General features: G+C 45.3%; 4 protein-coding genes across 6 annotated transcripts; 2 read left to right on the top strand and 2 right to left on the bottom strand.

Annotated features, from left to right (window-relative positions):
• The first annotated feature begins 127 nt into the window (after positions 1 to 127).
• On the top strand, positions 128 to 3,371 carry lrrc34 (leucine rich repeat containing 34). The gene is made up of 10 exons (XM_018679197.2): positions 128 to 254; positions 1,073 to 1,182; positions 1,269 to 1,333; positions 1,444 to 1,530; positions 1,609 to 1,737; positions 1,823 to 1,918; positions 1,995 to 2,149; positions 2,268 to 2,423; positions 2,581 to 2,707; positions 2,784 to 3,371. Exons 1-10 carry the CDS (start codon positions 148 to 150, stop codon positions 2,979 to 2,981), a joined length of 1,230 nt encoding a protein of 409 aa, XP_018534713.1. The 5' UTR covers positions 128 to 147; the 3' UTR covers positions 2,982 to 3,371.
• Positions 3,372 to 3,379: 8 nt separating this feature from the next.
• On the bottom strand, positions 3,380 to 7,056 carry lrrc31 (leucine rich repeat containing 31). The gene is given in 10 exon segments (XM_018679199.2): positions 3,380 to 3,933; positions 4,030 to 4,185; positions 4,323 to 4,487; positions 4,572 to 4,740; positions 4,865 to 4,966; positions 4,968 to 5,068; positions 5,161 to 5,325; positions 5,405 to 5,572; positions 5,655 to 5,984; positions 6,561 to 7,056. Coding segments are annotated over 10 exon segments (1,725 nt in total). The 5' UTR covers positions 6,574 to 7,056; the 3' UTR covers positions 3,380 to 3,577.
• A 482-nt stretch (positions 7,057 to 7,538) lies between these two features.
• Positions 7,539 to 11,654, bottom strand: eif2s3 (eukaryotic translation initiation factor 2, subunit 3 gamma). The gene is made up of 12 exons (XM_018679196.2): positions 11,527 to 11,654; positions 10,829 to 10,892; positions 10,609 to 10,736; positions 10,334 to 10,455; positions 10,153 to 10,247; positions 9,882 to 10,040; positions 9,611 to 9,745; positions 9,391 to 9,485; positions 8,960 to 9,104; positions 8,696 to 8,865; positions 8,419 to 8,591; positions 7,539 to 7,967 (listed from the first exon to the last, which is right to left on the bottom strand). Exons 1-12 carry the CDS (start codon positions 11,593 to 11,595, stop codon positions 7,904 to 7,906), a joined length of 1,419 nt encoding a protein of 472 aa, XP_018534712.1. The 5' UTR covers positions 11,596 to 11,654; the 3' UTR covers positions 7,539 to 7,903.
• A 1,173-nt stretch (positions 11,655 to 12,827) lies between these two features.
• On the top strand, positions 12,828 to 19,513 carry klhl15 (kelch-like family member 15). 3 transcript variants are annotated; one of them, XM_018679202.2, is made up of 10 exons: positions 13,027 to 13,081; positions 14,282 to 14,369; positions 15,372 to 15,480; positions 16,151 to 16,289; positions 16,996 to 17,184; positions 17,277 to 17,501; positions 17,641 to 17,802; positions 17,900 to 18,160; positions 18,250 to 18,440; positions 18,605 to 19,513. In XM_018679202.2, the coding sequence occupies exons 3-10, from the start codon at positions 15,461 to 15,463 to the stop codon at positions 19,362 to 19,364; spliced, it is 1,947 nt and encodes a 648-aa protein (XP_018534718.1). In that variant the 5' UTR covers positions 13,027 to 13,081; positions 14,282 to 14,369; positions 15,372 to 15,460; the 3' UTR covers positions 19,365 to 19,513. The 3 variants fall into 3 exon arrangements, with proteins under 3 accessions (XP_018534717.1, XP_018534716.1, XP_018534718.1); XM_018679201.2 differs by lacking the exon at positions 15,372 to 15,480 and having other exon boundaries at positions 12,828 to 13,081; positions 17,900 to 18,109; XM_018679200.2 differs by lacking the exon at positions 15,372 to 15,480 and having other exon boundaries at positions 12,828 to 13,081.
• Positions 19,514 to 23,945: the final 4,432 nt, after the last annotated feature.

Genomic DNA, 23,945 nt, shown 5'->3' with positions numbered 1-23,945 from the left:
TAAATATAACATTTAGCCATCAAAAAATAAGAAATATAACTATCTCCTGTTAAAATATTGCGCTTTTTATTCTATTTTGTCCCTTGCGAGGCGCCGTCTTCCCCTGTTGTTGCCATAGCAACCCAAACTCTCCGTTAGTAGATAACGATGGATAGCGCAAATATTTCAGAGCTTTACGAAGCTGTCTGTGCAGAACATCAGATAAAAAGAAACCCACACATTATAGAGGTTTTAGAGAAGACGACGGAGACGAAGTAAGTGGTTAAAATATGAATTTAAACGACTAAAGTTTAAGATTAGGTACATAGGTTGTTTATTAATGACTCCGTTACAAGTGAAAGACATTCATTTCGCGTTCAACATGAGTAAAATTAAATCAAATATTAGCAGTAAAATGTGCTCCGGTATGAAAAGTAGATCACCTGTCTGGGCAAACTTTGTCAAACTCTGGACAAAGTCACTACAAATTAAACATTTCAATTTCACAGATATTTTTAACATTTTAACATTTTAATTTTAATATTGAGAAAATTCCAGTGCAATTGATCAGATGGCAAGAAAGTTAACTTATTAACTGGATGTGAAGCTAAGCTAACAAACAGTATCCGCTACACATTAGCTAGCTAACTTAGCCATCAACGTATCTTAGTATAATTTTCTTTATTATCTTATGCATTTTTCTTTAAAGCGTTTATTCTAAATTAATATTAACTAGTTGTATTTTATACCCAGATTGTTAACTTAATATGTAACAAATTCATTAACTCTACAAACGTTATGTTAAACTCACTGAGCTAGCTGGATGGTTAGCTACTGATAGCTAGCTAGGCTAAAAGTTTGCTAGTAGTTTGTAGTTACATTTGGTTTGGTGTATTTTTGGCTAAGGTTCTATTGGATTTACAAAAGTATTTGCTGAATAAATTAAACCAGAAAATAAAAGCACAGTAACTGTTTATCAACTTTTTGTGATGTGTTTCTCACCAAAAGCATCTGAATCTGTGATGGTAGGTATGTGAAGCTGCACAGGTGTACACATTAGTAAATCTATTAAATTATGTTTTGTGTGTGGCAGGAATTTAACCTTAAAACTGTCAGGAAACAACCGACTGAGACTCATCCAGAGACTAAACAATGAAGACGTCCTGGTTCTCTCCAAATGTCTGCAAAACAAGTGTGTGACAGGTGAGAAGTCCAGGTTCAGGTCAACACTTTAACTATGATATTTTTAACCATTTCAACAATTTTGTTCACAAGTTTTGTACCAACAGGTCTTGATGTGAAGTACAACAACATAACAGATGAAGGGGCTGGACACCTGGCTGACCTATTACAGGTAGGTACTGAGGGGTAATAATAGCTCAAACTCTCATGTTAGTTTTAGGTATATTTCCTGTTATTGAAGTTGCAGTTGTGGTTTATATTAAACCTGTTTTTACTGAGCAGGAGGAGAATTCAGCTCTGCGCTCTTTGGACCTGATGTTCAACGACATCCTGACAGACGGAGCTGAGATCCTCAGCAAGAGCCTGCAGGTCTATATCTGCCTGTCATATATAGACGCTGCTGAGAGCAACTCTTACTGATGATTTCTCTCTCTCTCTCTTTCCCAGAGTAACAGCACCTTGCTCTCTCTGAGGCTTTCAGGTAATAAGATCGGGAACAAAGGAGCCATGCACCTGGCGAGCATGCTGCAGGTGAACAACACCCTGCAGGAGCTGGAGCTGGCTGACTGCGACCTGGTAAACTGATAACGGTTATATGAAGGTTTGATTGTCGTAGTCCAATCAGAAGCCAGTTTCTCTGACCTCGCCTCTGTCCCTTTAGGCCACGCAGAGTGTGATAGCGCTCACCATCGTGTTAAAAAGCAACAAAGCCCTTCGCTCTGTCGATATCAGCCGGCCACTGCTCTTCAGTCACCAGGTACCGACACACAGAGCGTCACTCTGATAGATCAGCACACAGGCGTTTGACTGTAACCTGAACCTGTGTCTCTCAGGAGGAGTGGGCGGTGCACTGCTCTGAGATGCTGGCAGTGAACAGCACCCTGGTGGAGCTCCACCTGGGGAAGATGGGGATGACCGACACCGGGATGGAGAGGCTGACCGAAGGCCTGAAGCTCAACCACAGCCTGCGCTACCTGGACCTCCGCTGGTAGGAACGAAAACAAAAAATCTATTCTCATTCCCAAAATCTCTCTGCTGTGCAGCAGTGAGGGCAGAGGAGGGTTCGTGTACTCACGGTTTCCTCATCTCGTCTCTGTTGTCTGTAGTAACCGTGTGACTCGTGACGGTGCGTACCATCTTGCTGAGGTGCTGAAGCAGAACCCGGCCCTGGAGGTCTTAGATCTGTCGTCCAATCGGATCGAAGATGACGGCGCCATTTACCTGAGTGAAGCCATCGCCTGGCCAGGCAGCACCCTGAAGGAGTGAGTCCGATACTCTCAGAAAAACATGATTATAAAGAGTCATTCTTAGAGATGTGAAGAGGTGAATGTAAAATTAGAATGATCTCCTGCCTGATTCCTCTGTAGCACCTGAATATATTTCCATGCTGTACACACACGGTCTCTGTCTGTCTGTCAGGCTGTCTGTCAACAGTAACAACATCAGGACGGAGGGTCTGCTGTCTCTGACTCAGGCTATGAAAGCTAACACAACTTTAACACACATCTACATCTGGGGAAACCACCTGGAGGAGCCTGTCTGCCAGGTAACACACACACTCATCACTGAGCTGCACACACTCTGTACCTCATGTGAAACCTAAATCCACCGCTGCTCCTCAGGCCTTCAGAGAGCTGATATACAGCGACCGGCTGCTGCAGGAGCACACAGACGTCAGCGCGTACGAGGTGGACGGTCACGTGTTTCTCGCAGAGGTCTTCCAGAATCTGAGGAGACATTATTACAGCGTGGACAGCCCAGACTCCACCTTCCCACTGCACACTGACACCTGGCAACTTGTTCCTCTGCAGCTCTGCTAATCTCTCACTAAACCTCCTCACTTCCAACAGCAGCCCAACAGACAGAGACTTCAACACTGACATAAAAAGACACAACACTGATTCAAATGTGCAAAAAAAAAAAAAAAAAAAGCATGCAAATATACCAAGTCATGAACTTGATGATAAAATAAACCATCTCAACAATAAACTGATATTTTTTAAATCAGTGGAGCATCCAAAATAAACATCTGCATCCTGATATCCATCTTTTTTTACATTTAAATGTTTATTGCACAGATTTTAGGCTGCATGACATCAACTGCAAAGATTTAAGCTTGTAAAAGTACATTGTGCATGTGAAACAGTAAGTGCGTCTATAAAACTGGGCAGTAATTCTAAATGGATCGACTCCTCGAGAGGATGCTTAATCAGGTCAATCTTGTTGTATTGTACCAAATAAGAAAGATCTCTGACTCAGATTAGAAAACTATAAGTACATAAAGGACTATTTACACGGCACTTTAATGCTGTGTTGAAATCTTGTAGGTGAAATAAAGAGAGCTGGAAATGTTTTTATCCAGGTGTCCTTCATTAACGACATGGTATCAGATTAGCAGGTTCAGGACTTCTGGTCCCTACTCCTCTGGGCTCTCCTGATTGGCCGGCTTATGATGTGTTGTGTCCCACTCCAGCAGGACGTTCCTCTTCCTCAGGCAGTGGTTCAGCTGCTGTCGGTCCTGAGAGCCGAACGTCCACCGCTGCACGGCTAGTCGAGTCAGCGCCGGCAGTCGCGGCAGAGCGCGGAGCAGCGCTGGCAGCCAGGCCGAGCAGCAGGCGGAGGTCAAAGGTCGTAGGCTGAGGTCGACGTCCTCCAGTGAGCCCAGGCCTCCTGCTGCGAACAGGGCGGACCAGCCGTCGTCACCCACAGAGCCGTTGTAGGAGAGATCCAGGAGCCGGAGAGAGGACAGACATCCACGTCTGCACACTGCAGCTGCTCAGGACAAACAGAGGAGTCAGTACTGAGGACTCATCAAACACTCGACTTGATCCTGGTGCTCACAATAAAATAACAACTACTTCCTGTTACCTAAGTGATGCAGGTCGTCAGTGGAGAGCTCACAGCTGCTGAGGCGAAGCTCCAGGATGACGGACGGCTGCAGAGCGTCCAGCAGCAGAGCCAAACGACCGCCGACCACTTTACACCAGGAAACATCCACACTGCGGAGGTACGGCACCGCCAGAGCTGACACACACACACACACACACACACACACACACACACAGACATCAGACTCACAATAATAAACATCTTTATAGCAGAGCAGCAGCAGCAGTATGGGCAGTAACTGCAGTACTTGTAGTGGTGTGTACTGTGTGTACCCAGAGCAGTGAATGACTCCTCACTGAGGCTGCAGCTGCTGAGCGGCAGATGCTTCACCTGCGTCAGAGGGAGGGCGGAGACCAGCGGCTGAATGACGCCTCCTGCCTCCTTATTGGACGACACGTCGAGCTCCGTCAGCGCCGTCAGAGAGGGGAGCACCTGGACTGAAAACATGGAGTCACATGACCGCTGCAGGGTGTCAGCTCAGTCTGAGGTTTAAGATTCACACACTGTTTACACACACTCACCCAGGGCCTCCAGGTCGGAGCGTGTGAGGCAGCACAGGTGGAGGTCGAGGCTCTCCAGGTGTGTGAGCTGAGCCAGGTGAGGGGCGAGGCGGTTCAGTCCTCCCGCCACACTTTTGTTGCAGGACAGGTCCAACTCTCGCACTGAGGGGAGCCACCTGGAGCGAACCACCTGCAGGACAGAAACATGCCTCTAAACCTCAGAGCTGACCGGCTCTAAAAGCCACATGATGGCGCTATCTGCACCAAAAACAACCCAGGTGCTCCTCTGTTCACAGGCTGAACTGATCACCAACAGTAGATCTCCTACCGAGGGCGTCGAGGCAGTCCGTCGTCAGACCGCAGGCCTGTAACCGAAGCGTGGTGAGGGAGGTGGCGTGAGAGAGGGAGGCGACCAAGTTCCCCGAAGCCGCCGCCATCACTGTCGACTTCCTGCGTGAGCCGAGGGTTACAGGAGACGTCCAGCACGCACAGTCTGGGGAGAGCAGACACTATTCCTCCTGAGAGGACAAACCAAGAATTATGGGAAATGTAGGAAATGGCCTACGCTAGCCAGGCTGTCTTCACTAATACCAGAGGTGTATTTTATTACCCAGTGCAGCAGCGTCAGGTGCAGTGAGCTGACAGGACACCAGGTGAATCTCCCTCAGCGTTGGGTGAAGTTTACCCAGCAGGCCTTGCAAGCCTCCACCCCCAACGCCACCGTTCCAGGACAAATCGAGGATCTCCAGAAGAGGAACGCAGCCGAGAGCCTCACCTACAAACACACACAGGATCAGTGCAGGGGGTTGGTCTGTTACTCTGCATTATAATAATACTCAGGGAAGGTCCCAGACCCAGTGCTGTGGTGTCGTCAGAGTTCAGCCTGCAGCTGCAGAGCCTCAGCGTCCTGATCCCGCTCACATGATGGAGGTGAGAGGTCAGCGCCTTCAGACATCCACCAATCAGCTCATTCCAGGAGACGTCCACCTCCTCCAGCTGAGGGAGGAACTGGAGCAGCGTGGCTGCAGACGAGGAGCGTGCTTTAGTGTGTAACAGATTCATATAGAGTGTAAAATGTGTGTGTGTGTGTGTGTGTGTTTGCACCGAGCTCCAGCAGGTCTGTAGCAGTCAGATCGCAGTGAGCCAGACTGAGGCTCCTGCTGTCGGCTTTCTTCCCCAGCCTCTGCAGGAAGACGCTCACTCGACCCCAGCCCACGTCTCGCTCGCTCTCCGCCGCCTCTGCAGCGCCCGGGACGCTCTCCCTCCCCTCCGCCTCTCCGTCCTCAGGGATCCCCGCCTGCTCAGACGTCCGGGACAGGAAGCGACCCAGTGGCTTCCTGTCCGAGGCCGTGCGCTTCCGGCGGATCTGACTCATGATGACGTCGAGAGGGGAGCGTCTCTGACTGCCGCCGCCATCACGCCCACGCTGACCATCTGACCAATAACAGACAGGAAACAGAGTCTTAAATGTTTTACTTTTGCCTCACAGCAGTGTTGGAAAGTAACATTTCCTCAAGCTCTGTGTTTTGAGGTTACTTATTTCCATTGTATGCTGCTCTACATTTCAGAGGGAAATACTGGACTCTGTACTCCACTACATTTATCTGACAGCTTTAGTTACTAGTTACTCTGAAGATAAAGATATAACAAACTATAACTTTGTTAAAGATTAAACCAGCACATTCCTGTTTGGCTTCTGACCCTTTTAGAAAATCAGTGTAAACGTCTGAGCTCCACTAAAGTGATTTTTCTCTTTAAATGTTCCAGTGATCCACATTAATCACCTGGACCTCTCAGGTGTATCTGATGTTTATTAACCTGCAGCACTAACAGTCTTTTACTTTAATACTTCAACCAATGATTCAACCAATTATTTACTGATACTTTTACTCGAGTAAAGGATGTGAATACTTCTTCCACCACCACTTTACAAACTTAAGTGAACCGCAGTCAGTAAAGGTGAATCAGAGTCCTGCTCATTCACACACATTCATTTTGACGTTGTCTCACCTGCAGACTCCATGCGGCTTCAAATCAGACCAGAAACGATGAGGAAAATATAAAAACCCGGGTTTTATCCGTCGGTCGTCACCGCGATGCGTTCACGTTCTCTTTGTTTTGCTTTGTGAAGAGATGAAACAGAAAAGCTCTGGTGTCTTTGTACTGAGCGCATGAATTAAATCATCTCTGATTCAGGTTTATGTAAAGTAACTAACGCTAAACTCTGCTCGGGTCTCACTCTGACACCTGAGCGACGTCATGTCCCGTGCTCGTCAGGTGGATCATCCCGGAAATGCGACAACACCTTCAGTAAACGGTGGCATCACCCAGCGTGAGGATTAGCTACAACTTCATTATGTTTCTTTACAGCCATGAAAACCTATTCATGTTAGAGAAAATATATTTAACATGAAAAATGAATTTACTCCAAAAACTAAATAAAAATCATCATATTGAAGATGTTCTGCTGTAGACCGGTTTGATTTTATCTTCTAAATAAATGCCTGTGATAAACCAGTACCTGCTGAATGTTAATGATTTATTAACTGTATGACAGCTTCCTGTTTCATCTCCTATTTTGATTAAAGATAATAGAAATGAAGGCAGAGTTCTGCTGTGATGCAGCAGAGTAAATGAGAGTTTTAAAATAGTGAGAGCAGCTGGATCAGGCTATTAAAAGGACCCAAACCCAAACCTGTTTCATTGGTGGTAAATGAATTCAGTGTGAGCTCAGATAAAGTCTCAAAATAAGTTTAGGACAAAGAAAAGCTTCAGGTCCTGGAGCTGAGAAACTGAATGAGATCTTTGTTTGAAAACACTGCTTTTAATTTTCTGTCTGACTAACCTTTTAAAGCCCATTTCACTATTTCTACACAGACAAATTCACTTGATATAAATCAGCATCCATCCTTCTGACCTGTTTAATACTTATTTCCATATTCAGCTGCTACAATGAAAGCCGACAAACAGACGTCAGAGACGAGCACATTTCTTCCAAATGTATTTTATTAGATCTGAGTGAAATCTGTGGACAGTACAGATCATCTCTGTACTGAAGAAACCCTCTGGCTCACTCAGGTGAGCCTCCTCTGTTGCATTGTTATCAGTCTAAAGCTCCTCCTCTCCTCCTCTGTCCTTCATCTGCAGTGAAAATCGACCTATGACGTTCTCATGCGGCTGCAGAGGAAGAAGAGCAGCACAGGGGAGGAGGCGTCTTTAAACCACCGACGTGTCCTGCTCTGTTCCCTTCCTTCCTCGGGGAAAAAAAATGAAAAAAAGCCAAAGAGAGAGTGTGATGTTTGTGTTGTCCGGGCTGACGGGAGCTTTCACGGTGACGTCCCGGTTTGTTCTCCTCAGTCGTCGTCCACTGTGGGTGTGATGGTCACGCCCCTCCTGATCTGTCCCCAACCAATCAGACTGAGAGGAGAAAAGGAGGAGACATGGTTAGAAGACAGAAAGAGCAGACATAATGTTTAACTTAATCATCTTCAAAGATAATAACCAGCAACAAGTCAGATACCTGACGAGCAAACCATCTAAAAACTACACTGATAAGAACATGAGATGTGTCAGGATCGCTCCATGTGTTATCTCTGCACTCATTAGTAACAGCAGCATGTTGCAATGCTTTTGCAACTTCAGTCACAATCAGGCGCAGGAATGAACCAACTTCCTGTGAGGAAGCCCCATCATTATCACTACGATGACTTCACAGAGATGTAAGATCATCCTCATGGTGAGTATTAGCAGTGATCTGACGCCTGATAAATCTTTAAACTCACACCGGCCTTTCTGGATCTCTGAACACTCGTAGAGAGTCTTTGTTTTCGGAGACTCTGCATATTTTAACAGATGCTGTGACTCTTACCGCCAGTGTTTCTCCACTCGTCGACTCAGAGCGATCTTCTCTCCGACCTCTGTGCAGACGGGGTTGGTGAGGACGATCTTGGCCAAATCGGCCTTTACGGCGCTAACGCGGCCGCCGGTCGACAGAGAGCCGATGTTCACCATCAGCACTTCATTCTTAGACAGCTTCTGGACCTGCAGGCACACAAACAGATAAAATGTTGACCCCAGTAAGGAAAGTGTTTAGGCTCAGGCAAACATTCTTCAGCATCACTCTGACTACATTTCCCACGGCTCACCTTGGCAGCCTTCTTGTCTCCCTCTGTGCGGACTCCCAGCAGCCTCCTGAGCAGGAAATATGAGATCTCCAGCTCGGTGAAGATCTCTGGCAGCGCTCCGACGGCACCCAGCACCTGACCGACCATACGATCCGCACGGCACAGCGTCGGGTCGATCTTAGTGCCCACGCCTGCACACAAACACACATTAGATCACTTCATATTGTTTATGTTTTTTCCCCAGATTGTTGTTACTGAGGTTGAAATGTGTGAGCGTGGACTGACCAATCAGGCCTCCGGGTGCAGCGTACTGGAGGTCGTTGTGCTCAGCGAACAGAGAGACGATCTTGGAGAAGATGGGTTTGCACATCAGCTTCCCTTCCTGGTCTTTGGACACGATACCTGGCCGCACCTCGATCTCCTGACCCACCTGGAGGTCACACAGAGAAACAGATGATAGCTCAACAAAAGGTTCTGGTGAAGCTCTTTTAGTATCAGAGGGATCCATAGACAAAAATCAACATACCTATACTGACACCTTTATCATGTTAAGATTAGGTCCTCCAAATACTCAAAACATGCACCAAATCAAACAAGAATCCAACACAACATAAAATGTAAAACCAACATTTAGATTTCCTTCCTGTTCCCTGATTTAAAAAGCGAGTTACTGAGCTGATGTCAGTGGGTTTCAGCATCTTCTCCTTGTTGCTCACCTTGAGCACACCCTTCAGGATACTTCCTCCCGCCACGCCTCCTTTCAGGTCATCAACTTCACAGCCGGGCTTGTTCACATCAAAGGATCTGATGACTGCGACAGGAAAGAATAAAAACGTTAACAGACATTCACAGGGTTTCACATCAAACCAATAAAACTCAAAAAACAAAGGGGAAGTTAAAAAAAGAAGCAGCCTGTACATGTGGGGTTTTTCTTACCGATGAGTCTGGGCTCAGATATGAAGTCTCTGACGGGCACTGGGATCTTTTTGACAATGTACTCACACACCACCTCGATGTTGTACTTGAGCTGGGCTGAGATAGGAATGATGGGAGCTCCCTCTGCCACTGTGCCTGCAGCAGAAACAAAACCTTTGTAGCTTTCTCAGTGTGACACAGAAGCTGTGATTTCAGGCAACAGCTGAAGGCAGCTTCATGTGACGTCTGGAAGAACCCCTTCTCTTCGGAGCGTAGCTTTATTTCGACTCACCCTGTACGAAGGCGAGGATCTGCTCGTACTGCTCTTTGGCCTGGCTCTCCTTCACCAGGTCGATCTTGTTCTGCAGGATGAGGATGTGCTTCAGCTTCATGATCTCTATGGCGGCCAGATGCTCTGACGTCTGAGGCTGAGGACACGACTCGTTACCCGCTGGAAGAGAGCAACAGGGACAAAACTCGGATGATTTCCAACGAGACTGGAGAGTTAATAACACGCGGTTTCAATCAAAGTTTGTCTTGTTGGAGGGTGTGAAGAGGCTTACCAATCAGCAGGAGGGCTGCGTCCATGACGGCAGCTCCGTTCAACATGGTTGCCATCAAAATGTCGTGACCAGGACAGTCCACAAATGACACATGTCTGATGGATGAGCAAAGGTTTTACAGAGTTTAATAGCTGAACCCCTGCACTTCTCAGACAAGACTGTCCTCTCTCCCCAGTCTTACCTGACCAGTTTGAAGTTGCCCTTGGTGCTGGGGATGTCTGTGGGGAACTCATCGGGAGTGCTGCTGCCACACGACCTGTAGCACTCTGGCCTGGGACAGCTGGGGTCATCCAGTTTATAGATCTAGGGTAAAAACATGACAGTGATTATCAGCTTCTCCAAACGAGGGTTGAGTCTCTATCACCAGGTTAAAGTTGTATTTCTGGAGATGAATTGCTCATAATGAGTCTAATATTTGCTGTCAAAGTGTCTTTATTGACAGAGACAGGCCATTACCTTAGCATTAGCATATCCTAACTTGATGGTGATGTTCCTCTCCAGCTCATTCTTGAACCTGACAGTGTGAACACCAGAAATGGCCTTCACTACTGTGGACTTTCCATGGGCCACATGACCGATGGTGCCTGGCAGAAGGAGGGGGACAGAGAAATTATGGTGGTAAACAATGGTGGTATGATTACAAAATATAACTTAAGCCAGTGACTAATTTCCTTACCAATATTGATGGTGGCCTGTCTGCTGATAATCTCTGGGGATAGAGGTGTCAGGGTGGTCACATCCTGGGAAGACAATGACACACATGTTAGACTGATCACACACTGAAAAACAACACAGTATTTGACACACTGAGCAGAGCAGTGCTGCATCCCTCCTTTTAATCCTGCAGATGAATGGGAACAAAGACGAAGGGAGTGCAACACTGACGGGCATCCAAACACTGCCCCATAGTGATTATTCACTGTTAAACTCAAAAGGTAGAATCAACAGCTGTAATATGAGCACATCAACTGTTGTTCTATAACGACTATAAGCCTGCCAACAGTGGGTTCCATCACCATTACGAACTCCATTGACATTTTAACAGATTTTATTCTAACTGGGAAACGATGCCGTTTGAGTAAAGCAGATATTTCTGACGGAAGATGACGACAATAGTAGTAGCCGAAAATAAACATCATACATTAACACGTCTGTCTCATTGTTAAATATTTGTAAAATTGAGTGTAATCCTTGTCGGATGTGAAACGGGTATCTTTCACTCTCCGCCCTGCGGGGCCTGGCGTCATGTGCCGGCGCAGTACCGGCGACCGTTAAGAATTGTCACCTTTTTTGTAACCGTTTTAGCGACACGACGGGCCGACAACCACCGACATAACAGTACAAAGTTGTAAAATCTGTGAATCGTACACTCACCAGAGAACTAAGGTCTTGTTTGGCCAGGTGAGGCTGACCAAGCGTTGTACCAGACTCGTCGCCCGCCATCTTGAATGAAAAAGGAATGGAGAAGGCGGCTCCGGCGAATGCCTGATCAACCGAAAAAAATAAATCGTTTCTCTTCTCCTGTTGTCACTTATTAAATCAAATATATTAACACCTTTTCAGATTAATAGAAAATAGCATATGTTAGTACAAGATGCGTGGTATATTGGTATTTTCGGTTTGAAACTCGCGTGATTCATCCAAGTAACGGCAGCGGGGTCCTTTCACAACGGCTGATGCAATTTATTTCTACTGTAAAAGACCGTAAAATTAATCTTCACAAGCTGCTGCTGTTTATATCCCATCAAAAAGACGTGTTGTGAAAATGGACGTAAGCTCTGACTAACGTTTTCCTATCCCAAAGTAAATAAATATATTCTTATTCACGTATCAGGTCCGTCGTTGTTTAGTGACGTCGTTTAAGAACTTTTTGTAGTCCTGTTACTTGGTTTGTAGTTCTTTACTGTGTATACTAGGGCAAATCCTGGATGAGCTACATTTCCCCATTTCCTGTTACCCCAATAACTGTGGTAATGAAATTAATGTTAATTTATTTGGACATATCCAATAATTAAACCATGAATATATTATGAGACAATGGTCCCTGGACACAGACTGTGATTCCCCCCTTCCCTTCTAGACAACCAGACTGAAAGAGACACAAAACAACTGACACAGATTTGTTTTGCATTTCTTTGTGGGTATTTTGAGTCATTTTACGGTCGTTTCGTACATTGTTGTGGTCCATCTGTGCATCTCTGTAGTTGTTTGCACCTATTTGTGTTCGTTTTGTGTCTCTTTTTAATGTGATTTTGTCTCTTTATTGTTAGTTTTCATGTCTTGTTGTTAGGTATCTCTTTGTATTTGCTTTGGGTTTCTTTGTGGTTGTTTTGCAACTCCTTGTGGTCCATTTATGTCTCCTTGTAGTTGTCTTATCTCTCTTTTTGACCATTTTGAGATTGATCTGTGTCTTTGTTGTTGTTTTAAAGTCTCTTAATGGCTGTTTTGTTTGTCTTTGAGGTTATTTTTCATTGGTTTCCTTCTTTTTGCATCTCTTTTTGGTCATTTTCGACTCATTTAGTGACTGTTTACTTCTATTTCAGTTGCTTTATGTGTCTTTGTGGTCATTTTGCAGCTATTTGTAGTTGTGTTGAGAATCTTTGTATCTGTTTTTGAGCAGAGTGAGACATCTTCCTTCGATATACGATCTTTGCTGCACCGCACAACGCCCTTCAGTTCCGCCCAGAAGGGAAATGACGCCGGCGCAGAAAATGGCGTCCGCAAAGCCTGTGTACTGCTGTGGTTTGCTACCCGTTTAATTCAGAGCCGAGTGGGGGGGTCTCTCCGTCTGGGCAGATGGACGATAGAAATATGGCAGTGCACCGCTGCCGTCCGCTTTCTTGAGCCCGGAATCGAACCCGCAACTTCATGTCCGAAGGAGCCAGAGCTGCCTGGTCGAAGAGGGGTTGTGGGGATTCGCACCGCCGAGGTGAGACGGTTGGTTCCAGCAGCTAAAGCTAACGCTGCTCCCTGGGTCGAGCAGTGTCGGATCCCCCCGTAGCTCCTGTCACCACAGCTGAGAATCGTGACAGTTAGTTTGTCCAGTCAGGTAGCTAGCATTAGCATAAAATACCTGCCTCTTATTACACATTTATTCCAACGGCGTTAACGTCAGCTAACGGCTCGTACCGTCGCCTTCTTCCGCGGACACCGGAGCTGACTGTGAACCGTTATCTTTAGCGTTAGCCTTTGTTTTGGGACGTTAGTCTTCGCACGTAGGGTCTCTGTAGCACACTTAAACCTGCGGTTGTAATAAAAACTAAAAGCTGTAACGGACATTAGCTTTTCTAACTCACTGTTTTGCTGCCCACGTCGGTTTAAATGTACTTTAAGATGTCAAACCAACACGGTTTACCCTGTCTTTGCTTTGTCTTAAACACATCTCTGCCTGCCTAAACCTTAATGTAACGACACAAAAACACAAACAAAAACCTCATGTTATAACGAGTCACTCAGCTTTAACTACTGTTCTTTTGTGAGTGGTGGAGATACAGTAATTTCGCTGAGCTGCAGGCTAGTAACTGAGCTGATAGACTTTGTGCAGACTGTCAACCTGTTGTTTTTCTTTCCCACCAAGAGGCAGACCCAAGTCAGGTCAGAGACATCCTAATACAAAACTACACCGGGATTTCCTTGAATTTAGAGAGCTGTTCACTGGGTAGCAGTCACTGAAGTTTGGGGTTCAAGTTCTCTTGTGCAACTTCATTTCCTTTTATATTTAGAAGTATTGTGGATTATTGCTGAAATGATTAGCTGATTGTAGTTACCAGAACTGAACAGAAATGACCTGCTTTTCTGTTTCTCACTGTGGCATCTTATCCTGAAACTTCTGTGTCATATGGCTGTTGTTCAGACAGAATATCCAGAGCTTAAATAGTCAATAAATTAACGGTAATCAGCCAAGATCAGCAGTATATTAACTGTGAAGAGGATGTGAAAATAACTTTTTCCACACATTCTTGGATTATTGCAAATGTGCATCCAGTAAAATATGATGTTTACATTGTCAAAGACTGAAAGGCTGTGTGTTTTACAGCTGATGTTTGCAGCGGTGTAAAGCTTCCTGTAGCTTGTGCTCCCTGCTCGTCCTCCATCGTCTTATGGCTCTTTTTCTTGTCTCCTCTGTTAGAACCAGGGAAGCATAAACACAGGAAATGCGAGCGGCCCCTTAGCGCTCAGCCGTCAAAGCCTGTGATTGTTCGCCCGGGCTCCAAAAGGTACGATTTGACACTCTGACGCCCTGCATGTTAGAAAATAAACCTTCACCTTTAACTCATCATCCATCCATCCCCTCTTTCTGACACAGTTTGCCTCATTTACATCCCCTGTATCACAGTGGAGATGAATGGTTGAAGGTTAGAGCGCTGCTAAAGTGTCCTTTAGCGAGACACAAGTCACTTTAAATAAAAGATTTGAATTGTTTTGGTTGTTTTTGGGTGTATTTTATTACACTACAGTACCCACATTTCCACTTAGGCTTGAGTTTGACCTATTTTTCTGCCCACTCTTATATTTGTACAGAAATGTTTAGACATTTAACATTGTACGTCCTACATTTAATAGCCTCATATCCCATTTCATGTTCTGCTAAAATGGCCATTATCAGTGGAGTGTTTGTTTTACTTGGTTGTTGATTTAAAGGATGATTCTAGTTCATTACAACCTGAGACTTATTGTTGTAGTTTTGGCCACGAATCGGCTCCTAATAAGAAGTTAGGACCAGACACGACAACAGGTTATCTAGGTTATCTAAACCTATTGAGCCCAGTGTTGTTATTAAAACAGAAATGATGGACAAAACTACACCAGTAACAAGGTTGTAATAACCTGGAATAATCCTTTAACACTAAACTCTTTAGGGCTGCAGCTAACACCAATGTCACACTGATTTTCATAATAAAACCAGGATTGTAATCATTGTGAATTTCCCTGCAATTGTTTTTTTTTTTTGCCACATTTTTTAAACAGAAATACAAGAAGTGAACAAATTCCTTTCTCGCCTCTGTTGACATATACAATGTGGCCAAAAGTATGTGGACACGTGGAAATGTTTAACATTTACAGGTGTGTAATGTTCAGGTGTCCGTGTACTTTTGGCCACGATTGAAGATATTTAACATGAGCAGATTAGTCCTTGTCTCGCTTTTTTTTTTATTGCAGTTTGCCCCCTGCAGACATTCATGCTTTAATGTGGCGGTTGTGTTGGCTTTGTCGTCCAGGTGATTGACGCTCAGAAAAGGGACTTTGTTAGCATCTACTGGACACAAGGGGCACTGTCCTCTGATTGGCTCGGACAACCCCCTCTGACATGCCCGTGGCCAATCAGAGGTGAGTGTGCTGTGTGCTGTGTGTGTATGTGTGTGTTTGTTTTCATTTGCATTTTAAATGAATGAATGAATTTGTGAAGGTGTGCAAATGATTTGTTTGTGTTTTCTAGTTTTTCTCATGTGCAGAATTAAATGTAAATTTTGAGCATGTGTTCTTCTTGTTAAGTTTTCTCTCTCTGTGATTTGTGCATGTGTGGATGGTTGTGTATCTTCGTGCTGAAGAGACTGGATTAATGTCATGCCGGATGATTTCCTTTCTCTCTTTCTCTTTATTTTCCACTAACCTGACTGTGTTGCAGTGGTGCGGGGTATTTCCCCAGTGTGTCAGCAAAGAATCACACACCGTACGTTTGGCGGTGAAAGAGTAACGGCTTGTTAGGATGCAGCAGCTGAAGTGCTGAGCTTTTAATGCTGAGCGTCCTATTGAATGCCCTTCCAGGCGCAGACTTACTGTTTTCAGCAGCGCTCATTCAAACATAATCTCCTCCTCAGAGAAACTCACATCTTTGTATTCGCTGAATTCACTTTTGAGAAGCTGTTAGTTCTGCTCTAGACAGCTGTAGCCAAGCTCAGCATTTTGACCTTATAGATCTGTCGTAACACCTTAACCCCCACCGTCTCCCTCCCCCCTCTGTCCTGCTCCTTCCTCTCCTCCTCCCTCATGCCCTCAGGTGTGTTATGTCGGGGGCGGATGTGGAGGTGTACCTGTCCCAGGTGCACGATGGGAGTGTGTCGTCGGGCTTCCGGGCGCTGTACGAGGAGCGTCTGCTGCTGGATGTCACGCTGTTGATAGAGGAGCACCACTTCCAGGTACACAAATCAAACACACATATGGATGTTGCCTTAAATGCACATCGGACCGTGGGATTTTACGTTATCATCGTCCTGCAGGGATGTCTCCTGGGAGCTTGGACGTCTCAGGCACAGAGCTGCTCTTCAAAGTACTGGATAGGGAAAAAATCTTCTTAGAGGCTGAAAAAAAAACTGGCAGCGTAAAGTTGACGAATTAGACTTGAGGCATTTTCTGTCAAGTCTACTGGATTATATTTGTTCTCCATTAACAGGATTTCTTTTAGAACTACAGAAAATGTTCCTCATGGATGGATGTGTTCATTTCCAACACAGATGGACTTTGAAATGAGTTTGTGGAGGAGATTTAAATACACTGTGTTTGAAAGATAATTAGGTTGAGAGAATATAGAATCTACTCACTATAATATATAATGTTTTGTACATATGGTTTCTGTGGAGATATACAGAGAAATGTGAGGAAACTTCAGACAAGATGAAGGAAAATGACTGAATAAAGCACAGTGTGCAGGAGAAGAGTGTTTTCATTCAGCTGTTGTATTTTACTCCCACAGAGAGAGGTCACTTCCATTTAACTGCTTCCTCTGTTGGAGTAAATCATGTTTTTGTTTTGTTTTTTCCAAGCTTTTACTTTGCTAAGAATATAAAAAGACATTGTGGCCTCAGTGAGTTTTACCGTTACTCCTGTGTGTCCGTTCTCCTGCAGGCCCACAAGGCGCTTCTGGCCACCCAGAGCGACTACTTCCGGGTCATGTTCACAGCAGACATGAGGGAGAGGGACCAGGACAAGATCCACATGAAGGGGCTGACAGCTGCTGGGTTCGGTCACATCCTCCGGTTCATGTACTACGGCTCGCTGGAGCTCAGCATGCCCACTGTCCAAGAAATCCTGCAGGTAGCATACAAGAATTCTGTCTGTTCACATAGCTGTAACACTCTCACTCTTCTCACACTCACCTCCTCTGTTTCCTCCTCCTGCACCGGCAGGCGGCCATGTACGTCCAGCTGACGGAGGCGGTGGAGTTCTGCTGCTCCTTCCTGCTGGCCAAGATCTGCCTGGAGAACTGTGCCGAGGTCATGCGCCTACTGGAGGACTTCAGCGTGGGCGTGGAGGGCGTCCAGGAGCAGCTCGACAACTTCCTACTCGACAACTTTGTCCCCCTCATGAGCCGACCCGACTTCCTGTCCTACCTCAGCCTCGAGAGACTGCAGGTGCAGTTGTTGTTTACAGATTACTTACAGCAGAGCAGGACTATAAATACAAACACCTTCAGGAAGTTTGGTAAACACGAGCAGACACTACTGACTGTATCGTCATCTGATGTAGTGTCACTTATCTTTCTCTCTCCAGGCGTACCTGAACAGCGATGCTCTGAGTCGCTTCCCTGAAATCGAGCTGTATGAAGCTGTTCAGGCGTGGCTGCGGCACGACCGGCGGCGCTGGAGGCACACGGACACCATCGTGCAGTCCATCCGCTTCTGTCTCATGACGCCAGCCAACATCTTTGAGAAGGTGAGCGCTGATAAGGCGGCAGAGATTAATACAGTGTGTGACAGGAGTCCTGAGCTGTCGCTGGTATTTATCGTCCGTCCTCTTCCCTCCTCCTCAGGTGAAGACGTCAGAGTTTTACCGTTACTCCAGACAGCTGAGGCAGGAGGTGGACCAGGCGCTCAGCTACTTCCATGATGTCAACCAGCAACCTCTGGTGGAGACACGCTCCAACCGCATCCGCTCCGTCCGCCCACAGACCGCCGTCTTCAGGGGGATGATCGGTCACAGTATGGTCAACAGCAAGATCCTGCTGCTGCAGCGCCCAAAGGTGTCTGCTCGTTTTTCTGCCCCGGAGGACAAACATCATCTACGCTCCAGGGTCATTTGGGCCAGAAGTACAAAATTGAGTGATTCGTCTGTTTCTGTAATCTGATCTGAAGTCAGTGTCCGTCTGGTGTGATCCCTCAGGTGTGGTGGGAGCTGGAGGGACCTCAGGTGCCGTTACGACCCGACTGCCTGGCTATTGTCAACAACTTTGCCTTCCTGCTGGGCGGAGAGGAGCTGGGGCCCGACGGAGAGTTTCACGCCTCCTCCAAAGTCTACCGCTACGACCCTCGACAGAACTCCTGGCTACGCATGGCTGACATGTCTGTTCCCAGGTTAGAGGAGCCCAGAGCCCTGGATGTTTCTCTGAGCAGTGTCCTATCGTTTGTTCTCTTTTCTCGCTGTATTGTCACGTAATGTTTTTCCAGATGCTCCCAGCCAGAAGTCTTTGAATGAATTATTCACTCATCGATACATATTCATGGTCTTGTTGTTGCAGGTCAGAGTTTGCCGTGGGCGTCATCGGCAAGTTTATTTATGCCGTGGCGGGCCGCACGCGGGACGAGACCTTCTACTCCACGGAGCGCTACGACATCACAGAGGACCGCTGGGAGTTCGTGGACCCGTACCCCGTAAACAAGTACGGTCACGAGGGAACGGTCCTTAATGGTAAACTGTACATCACCGGTGGCATCACCTCCTCCTCCACCTCCAAACAGGTGTGTGTGTTCGATCCGGGGCGGGAGGCGGGAGGCGGGGGAGGAGGAGGGAGCTCGGGGGGCTCGGACGCACACAGGACACGCGCCGGCCGAGGCCCGCTGCTGCCCGGCACTCACGCCAGCTGCTGGGAGAACAAATCCAAAATGAACTACGCCCGTTGCTTCCACAAGATGATCTCTCACAACGGGAAGCTGTACGTGTTCGGAGGGGTGTGCGTGATCCTGCGGGCGTCCTTCGAGTCGCAGGGCTGCCCGTCCACCGAGGTGTACGACCCAGAGACTGACGAGTGGACCATCCTCGCCTCCATGCCCATTGGGCGCAGCGGCCACGGGGTGGCGGTGTTGGACAGGCAGATCATGGTGCTGGGCGGCCTGTGTTACAACGGCCACTACAGTGACTCCATCCTCACCTTCGACCCCGACGAAAACAAGTGGAAGGAGGACGAGTATCCCAGGATGCCTTGCAAACTGGACGGTCTGCAGGTGTGCAGTCTGCATTTCCCAGAGTATGTGCTAGAGCACGTCAGACGCTGCAGCTGAGGTCTGCTCCACAACAAGCCTCCTTTTATAGAAATGGAAATGCACTGTTCAAGGACTGAAGTCTCCCACTGGGAGATCAGGTGTTTACAGGTGGGAGACTCTACTGACGCGCAGGCTTTTAAACTAGAGACCAGCACTTACCTAAGGTAAGGAAAGATGCTGGCATAGATTTGCTCTTCTTGATGAAGGCAATCGAAGCGTGGCGTGGTGAGACGCCACATGTTCACAGTCAGCTCGAACATTTTCAGAATTAGCTTTCTCAGAAAATTAAGGAAAAATAATCGTGGGGAGAAAAAAAGGTTTCATTCTGCTGGTTTATGTTTGGACTGTGGTCAGTTTCCTATTCTACTACTCACCTACTGTATTTAGGCTGTCCAGTCAGGCCTACTGCAGAAACGCACTGGAAGCGGCAGATTCATTCATGTACCGAGGGAACCTGTATTTATTTTATTTCACCGGATCAAACCTGTATCACAGATCTCATCTGAATTAGGTTTCTCTGCTTCCTGAGGTTTCATAGCAGCCATCAACCTATTTAAAGGCAAACAGACATCCTGTATATCTTTAATCAAGGTGTTAGTAGTGAAAGCGGCGATTTCAAACAATCGATTAATGCCCTAGAAGATATATAACAGCAAGTTAAAGCGTACAATGAGATATATAAACAAAATATAACACTATATACTGTAGTGTAGTTCATTTTATAGCCTGTCTCCAAATATAAGAAGCAGACTGTAGAGAAAAGAGACCGTTAAAGCGTCTGCTACCAGCTGTAAACTGTCGGGTTACAAATCGATAAATTCAGGTTTCGCTTCCAGTGCGTTCCGGCTTTTTAGTCCTAATTCTGCTCTTTACTCCCAGATACCCACCATCCTGTGCTCATGTTCATATAACATCACCCTGTCTTTCTGTGCCCCCTCCTCCCTCCTCTGTCTCATAGTTTGAGAATGTGTGTGTGTGAGAGAGAGAGCTGAATACACAAAACCACACGAGGGCTCATCCTTCATTCGGTGATGGTGATGATAGTGAAAGGGACTTGAACACCACAGAGGTAACGTTAGTTCTTAGGAAACAAAGCTGTATCTGTCTAGTCACTGGCAGTGCTTTTCCTACTCTCATCTACATTCCCTGCACTTTATTGGTTCTCATTGGGTGGAAACGCACAGTTTACCAGCTAATCTTCCAAGCAGCTGTAGTGTTACAACATGCTGTAACATTGGAGACTTTTAGCAGTGTCTGAAATTAACTGTCTGGCTGATGTGTTGCGGTGAACTTGAAGTGTAACAGCCATTAAATATGCAGCTAGTTTAAATATTTAAGGAACACTGGGCCTCATGGAAGAACTTTTTCATCCTCTTAAATTAAACCTCTCATACTTTTTTCTGCTCCAATCGTAGGAGCAAATCTTTAGGAGCTGGATAAAGTAGCTGTGAATCAGTTTAATGGATCATGAAGTGTTTGTTAGTCTAATTGAAGCAGCTACCTGTTCTGCTCTGAAGTTATCAAGGAGTAAAAACACGTCACAGGTCCTTCCCTCTGAAATCGACAGCATCTGCAACTAAGAGGCTGAAACTAGAGAACATTTGGCTGTTTTAGAACTGTTTCTGCTTCAAAACCAATGAAATCTATCAACATAGGTTGATTTATTGTTTCAGCTCTTTTTTAGCAGTGTCAGAACAGTGATATTAGAGCCAAAACTATTAGAAAGTATTAATAGCACAGCTGTCAACAACTTGTTATCAGAGCAGAGCTGTGTTGTATCAGAGAAAGTCATGTTTTTCTGATGTGAGAGGCAGTCAGGAGGATGTGACAGTCACAGAGATATCAGACAGGATGAAGTTACAGCCTGAAGTAGGTGATGTTTCACTGTCGGGTGCAGCAGAGGATGATTCTGGACAAAATCGACATCAGGAGAGAAATTTTTAAGCTTCTGTGCCAAAATATGGCGATAAAAATCAAAAACCTCTCAGTGAATTCAGCAGACGTGATGCTGAGGATAAAATGGTGAACAGAATATTCATTTTGCCTTCCTGTTCCTGTTCCGAGTGGTTCTTGTGTGAGGCCCGTTGTTTATTAACCTGTAAACTCATCGATTCACCAGGTTCTGTGTGTTTGAATTGAAGCGTCTAAACAACCAGTGGAGCTCAGTATCATCAAGGCTGCTGTTTCATCACAAAAAAAACATTACCAGCCAGTGTTCGTCCACCAAAGCTGAACTTTACCAGCGTTTGTCAGTCAGCTGAGTTAATTTCAGACACTGAAGTATGACCTGGAGCGCTTCAGCCATATCAGAGGAGTTATTCAGCAGATGCCAAGTTTCTGTTGTCAAAGCTTTCACATCTGAGCAGAGTCCAGCGCCTTGATCCTGCAGCCCCGGCGAGGAGCAGCTCCGTGTTCCGGACCTTGCCCTTTCTGGATATTTATTTTTCCTCTTTTTTTTTATTTTTTTTTTTTACGTTTTTTATTTCATGAGCCAACTGTGAAAAGGGCTAGAGCACATACTGATGCAGTTCTGTCAGTCAGCCGTGTATTTAAGTTATTTATTTTCTGAGGTATTGCTTTTCACCGAGCTATGCAGTAACAGTAGTAGGATTATTTATTATGACGAGAATCTCATTGTGAATCGTGTTGTTTTTCAAATCGTACCTCGTCCTCTTTCCTCGTTTCACCCTCGACCGTCTGTCCTCTTCCACCTCAGCAGCACTGCATGTGGCTTATTGATGGATGCTGGTGAGAACAGGTCTTTTCCTCCAGTGTGAAGAGGGGTTAATAAAATCAGCAAGCTCGTAGTGGAGATATTTGAAAATGTGGCTGGGTCTTAACACATGAACAAACAGGTACATTTTAAAATTCTGGTTTATTTATTAGAATCACTTTTTCCTGTACCCAAATGATGTTACATTTACAGGTCATCATTTCTGGTCTGAAAACACACCGGTATTATTCTTTAATTCCTCAACGATGTCCAACACACAAACCTCTTCACAGCTTTACAGTGTTGACGCGATGCCACGTGGGTTTGTCTTTTTGGGAGAAATCTTAAACGCTTTGCTGCACTGGTAGAGATCTTCGCTTGTGTAAACGCCTCCTCAGCAGCAGTGAGAAGTTGTGTGTTTCACTGTGGACCTCTTGATGTATTACTGTTGTCTAATTTGGGGAAAAAGTTTGAAAGCAAAAAAACCCTGTTCTGACGTCTTCAGAATAGTCCAAAACCCAAAGATCTATCAGTTACCGTCAGAGAAAAGCAGCACATTCTCACGTTTGAGAAGCTGGAGCCACCAAATGTTTGGCGTTTTAGCTCCTAATAATGTCTGAAACAACTATTAAATTATCAAAACAGTTGCTGCCCAAGTGATTAATCAACTAATGCAGCTCTTGAATGCAGCCATTGCACTGTGCTTACTTCATTTTACAAACATTTTGCCATTTTAAGCTCATTAAACAGGCGTTAAATGAAAACACAGAACACTAAGTAAGAGGGAAATAAGCTGTTGTTGCTTTCAAACTGTGTTTTCCCAAATTTTCAATGTTTTTTTTAAACTATTGTTCAAATTCAGGTTCAGAACACGTCATTCTTTCTTTTATATGTCCTTACCTTTGTTCTTCACAGTCTTCACATGTTATTTTTGCACTTTTTTATCCTGGTCACTTTTCTTTTTTACATTTCCACAAGCTTTAAAATAGCCACAGGAGAATCACATGTTGAGCACATCAATGATCACACTGTCAGAGGCGGGTGTGGTCGGGAACCAGCCTCTTTAACTCCACGTCCCTTTTCCGTTTTTAATGTGTCACTGTACTCTGCAGCTGATGCCGTGAACATCACCACATCTGCAGTCCTCTCGCTGCTGCTCCTCCTCCTCCTCCTCCTCTCATGTTGCTGTTTAAAGAAGAAACGTGTAACCGATAAAGTACTACTGTCCTGAGTTGAGGCACATTCAGTCATAGCGCAGCATCCTTTAGTCCACCAGTCTTCAGTCTGTCAGTAGGAAAACAGAATAGAGGATTAAAAAAAGACATACCTTGCTACAACGACTGTATCCGAAAAAGAAAGTAAAATCAGATTAACATATCTTATAATCTGAGTAGAAACTCTTTGGAAACGATTTGTAACTTCTTTCCAGAAATAAATGTTCATATTGGTCAACTTTCAGCTGATTTTCAGTGTTTTTTATATGTCTGTGTCTTTCCGATTCTTCTTTTGACTCGACTCTGTTGACCAATCAAATGTTTGATTGAGAAATTTGTTTCATGAGATTCCAACAGATAAGTGTGAATAATATCTAATAAAACAGACCATTAAAATGAGTAATTATCAGCCAAAAGGATGTGTTCACCACCTGGCAACCCAAAGCTCAAGTTCATGTTATGGCATTAGTAAATAAATTATGAAATAAGTAAAGACTTTAATTTACACCCTGAAATTCAGTACCAAAATTTCAGGATGTAGAGAACAAGTTCCAACTTTTTAATGGTTAATTTGCTTTAATTTGATTATTGTTATTGTTTATAGCTCTTACTTTCTTGCTTATATACTAAAAGCCAACGTCTCCTGACTGATTTTTTTTCTCTACAATGAAT

Source organism: Lates calcarifer, linkage group LG24 (genome assembly GCF_001640805.2).
Source record: "Lates calcarifer isolate ASB-BC8 linkage group LG24, TLL_Latcal_v3, whole genome shotgun sequence".
NCBI classification, from domain to species: domain Eukaryota; kingdom Metazoa; phylum Chordata; class Actinopteri; family Centropomidae; genus Lates; species Lates calcarifer.
The sequence above is the reverse complement of the archived record's forward strand: the minus strand, read 5'-3'. Positions and strand labels throughout refer to the sequence as shown.